At 42.1% G+C, this 3,118-nt stretch overlaps 1 protein-coding gene across 1 annotated transcript; it reads right to left on the bottom strand.

The window, feature by feature from the left end:
• Positions 1 to 345: 345 nt before the first annotated feature.
• Positions 346 to 1,914, bottom strand: LOC126298320 (uncharacterized). The gene has a single exon (XM_049989618.1). It carries the CDS (start codon positions 1,912 to 1,914, stop codon positions 346 to 348), a length of 1,569 nt encoding a protein of 522 aa, XP_049845575.1.
• Positions 1,915 to 3,118: the final 1,204 nt, after the last annotated feature.

Raw genomic sequence — 3,118 nt, 5'->3', positions numbered from 1 at the left:
CATCGACTTCGTTTAATTTTGTAACTGAATCATCGTAACAAAGATATTGCACTATACCTAACAAGCACTCAGCATACTCGTATAAAATTACAATTACTGATAAATTACATTCTTTAGCAGTTAGAAGAAGGCGAAGAAAATAATTTGAGGCGTTCACAAGTTATTCTCTAAACTTATAACCTAATCATGGAGCACAATATTTAAATAAGTCGCAAAATTATATAAGACTTCTTATGGTACTAGTGAATGAACACGTATTGACAATGAAAAACTATTATTCAGTCAGTATGTCAGTATAATTCAAATCTTCAGGAAGGGAACATGAAGCAGATACTGCCTTATGAATCACTGGACAAACACAGTATTAATATCGGATAGAAACTGTAAAGCATACTTACTTATTGTTGGAAGTGTAGGCGGCTGAATGGAGCTGTCAGATCCTCTACACTTCCTCACGCTGCCCAAACAGAAGCTGACTGAGTGATGCTCTTTCGGCTTAATACTGAGATGGCCGGGACCCTCGAAAGAGTCAGGAGCAGAGTTGGTCTGCTTACGCATGAAAAATCGACGGCGCTTCTCCGCTGGCTTCATTGAGGGGACGCCTGCAGGTACTCTGTTTGACCGGCTGTCGTCCATCGACCATTGGGTCTTTAACTTCGGTCGCGGTCGCAGGTCGAACAGGGTCGGTCGTGTAGGCAGACAACCATCAGCAACTGTGTCTCTATTCTCCTCTTGATCGAAGGACTCACTTTCTGGTATCTTACCAGGATCTTCTACAATTTTTTCTGGCATTGTTGCTAGGAGCGACTCTGAGTCATCGCGCTCTTTGGTCGGAAGAGTCAAACACCGCTGGAGTGGTCGTTTCACTGAAGGCTTACGAACTGGAGAACTCTTGGGTGACTCATATATGTCGCATACGACAGACAGCTGATTTGGTGGCTGCGGATGCTCAGCTACTGTAGGCGGAATGACTATGTTAAGTTCTTCATCAATGGGCACTGATTCATCCGGTGGCTTTTTCACGCTTCTTTGTGGTGATCTCGGTGAAGCTGGTGGATCTCTTAATTTTGGACTCTTTGTTATTTCTTTCGTGGACAACTCGTTCAAGAGTGGTGATGCTGGGCGAAAATGACTCTGTGACAGCTGCAGTACTGAAGGTTTAGACGTGTCCACAAGTATCCCTTCGTTCTGTTTTGGAGTAGTCGGACGGGAGTGTTTGGGCGAAACAGGCGGGCCTGGAATCTTTGGAATTATAGAAGCTTCAGAAAATTTTGGGGAAGGTGGTTCTTTTGCTTTAGGAGTCGACGGTCTGGAAACTTTAGGAGATGGAGGAGGACCAGGTATTTTTGGAATAACTGGGGCTTCTGGAAATTTCGGTGTTAATGGAGAGTACGGTTCACCATATCGAGGAGTAGTTGGAGCTGAAAGTGTCGATGGTGATTTTTGAGGTGATGGAGGAGGTCCGGGGATTCTTGGGATAATGGAACCTGGAGACAGCGACTCTGGAAAATCGTGGATTAAAGGTCCAGAGAAAGCTGGAACAGATGGTTCCATGAGTTTTGGTGGCTGCGGACGTGGTATTTTTGATGACGGTGAAGTGGCTGCAAATACCTCTGAACGTAGTTGTAAGTTAGCAGGAGGACTTAATGGAGCAACTGAAATAGCAGTGAGAGAGTCGAGAGATTTTGACCGTTGTGCTCGGAAAACCGGGGATTTTTCCTCTCCTTCTTGCCATGTAGCCTCTGGTTCGTTTAGTAGTGACAGCATTGATCCACCGATATCAGGCGATGGAACTCGTGGATCATCGTCGATGTACTCCTGATTGCATCCGGTGTCCCAGTTGTCCGTGAGAGACGGCTGTGAAGATCCAAATCGCTGACGCAGAGCTCGTGCACGAGACGAAATGAAGGACATTGTACGTAGCAGTGTTCTCCCGTCTCGTGTTTCCATATCAAATCTGAAACAAGAGAGAAAAGAGTATTACTGTAATGTGGAGATAGGCATGCTAACAAGTAATACCCAGCTTATCGTAACTGGTTTGTACCTCCCAAGAGATTTTACAACAACCCTGCCATACCAGAAATGAACGTTAGGCTCGTTAAGATATTACTTGAGAAAGCATCTAGTGCAAAAGTTTAGTAAGAAAGAATTTTGAGCAGTGACCAACATGCCACTTCTGAGGCATTGTACGTGTAAAACGTATTCCTTATAGTGTCTCAAAATGATCCTGAGTTCTTCTTCGTTAAGCTCAATGGGTACATTAAGTGACCATTTTCAGTGTATTTTGCAACAGCATCGTACTGATTAGATAGTTGAATAGTAAATAGAGAATTCAACGCGCAACAAAAATAAACAACAAATTTTTCTTTTTAAAATTGCCACAGATATGATGCAGTCTGTGGCTAGTACTCACCTTCTGTTTGTACTTTGCTTGTGAGGGTGTACGAGTAAAGTGTGTGCTGCTCTCGTAACATGCATTCCACGAAATCGAAATTAATAAAGGTTGTCGAAGAAGAGTGAACTTACCTTAGTTCCAATAATTTGTAAGTTATGATTCAGTTGTAAGAATAGGTAGTCGAAATGAATTCATCACTGGTGAAGGGGCTATCCTTACAAGACGCATCAAAATGCCATTCTCAGGCGCGTATTTGAGCAACTATGGAAGTGGAATGGAAGTGCTAAGTATCAGAACATTATGAATGAACCAGCGTTCCAATTGATAACCGGGTAACGGGGAAAGTAGTTTACAGCAAACAGTTGGAAGCGTACTCATTCTCTAGAATGTGTTGAGTTACTGTGTCGGAGAATTTGCGAGGCGGGGTTCATTGAGATATTGTTTACTGAACATGGACTTCATATTTAAGTAATTTAGCATCAGAAAGGTAACTCTTATTTGCCCGGCAAGAAGATAATAAATACTTTAAAGAAGTTACGTCTAATGAATTGTCGTAATGTGTTAGCGAATTACTCTGTAAAGAACATTAGGTGGAGAGACACAGATATATATATATATATAGAAATAACATGTTTCAGGTCTGAGTTTCTATGGGCACATATGTGGATAGTACATTTAAATACCAATGTTATGTTATCAATTATTTCTTCAGAAAACATACTC

Source organism: Schistocerca gregaria, chromosome X, assembly GCF_023897955.1.
Source record: "Schistocerca gregaria isolate iqSchGreg1 chromosome X, iqSchGreg1.2, whole genome shotgun sequence".
In the NCBI taxonomy this organism is placed as follows: domain Eukaryota; kingdom Metazoa; phylum Arthropoda; class Insecta; order Orthoptera; family Acrididae; genus Schistocerca; species Schistocerca gregaria.
Note: the sequence above shows the minus strand (reverse complement) of the source record. Positions and strands in the feature narration are given on the sequence as shown.

Excerpts from the sequence above, each read along its gene's own strand:
- LOC126298320 (XM_049989618.1), bottom strand. The coding sequence starts at position 1,914 with ATGTCCTTCATTTCGTCTCGTGCACGAGCTCTGCGTCAGCGATTTGGA.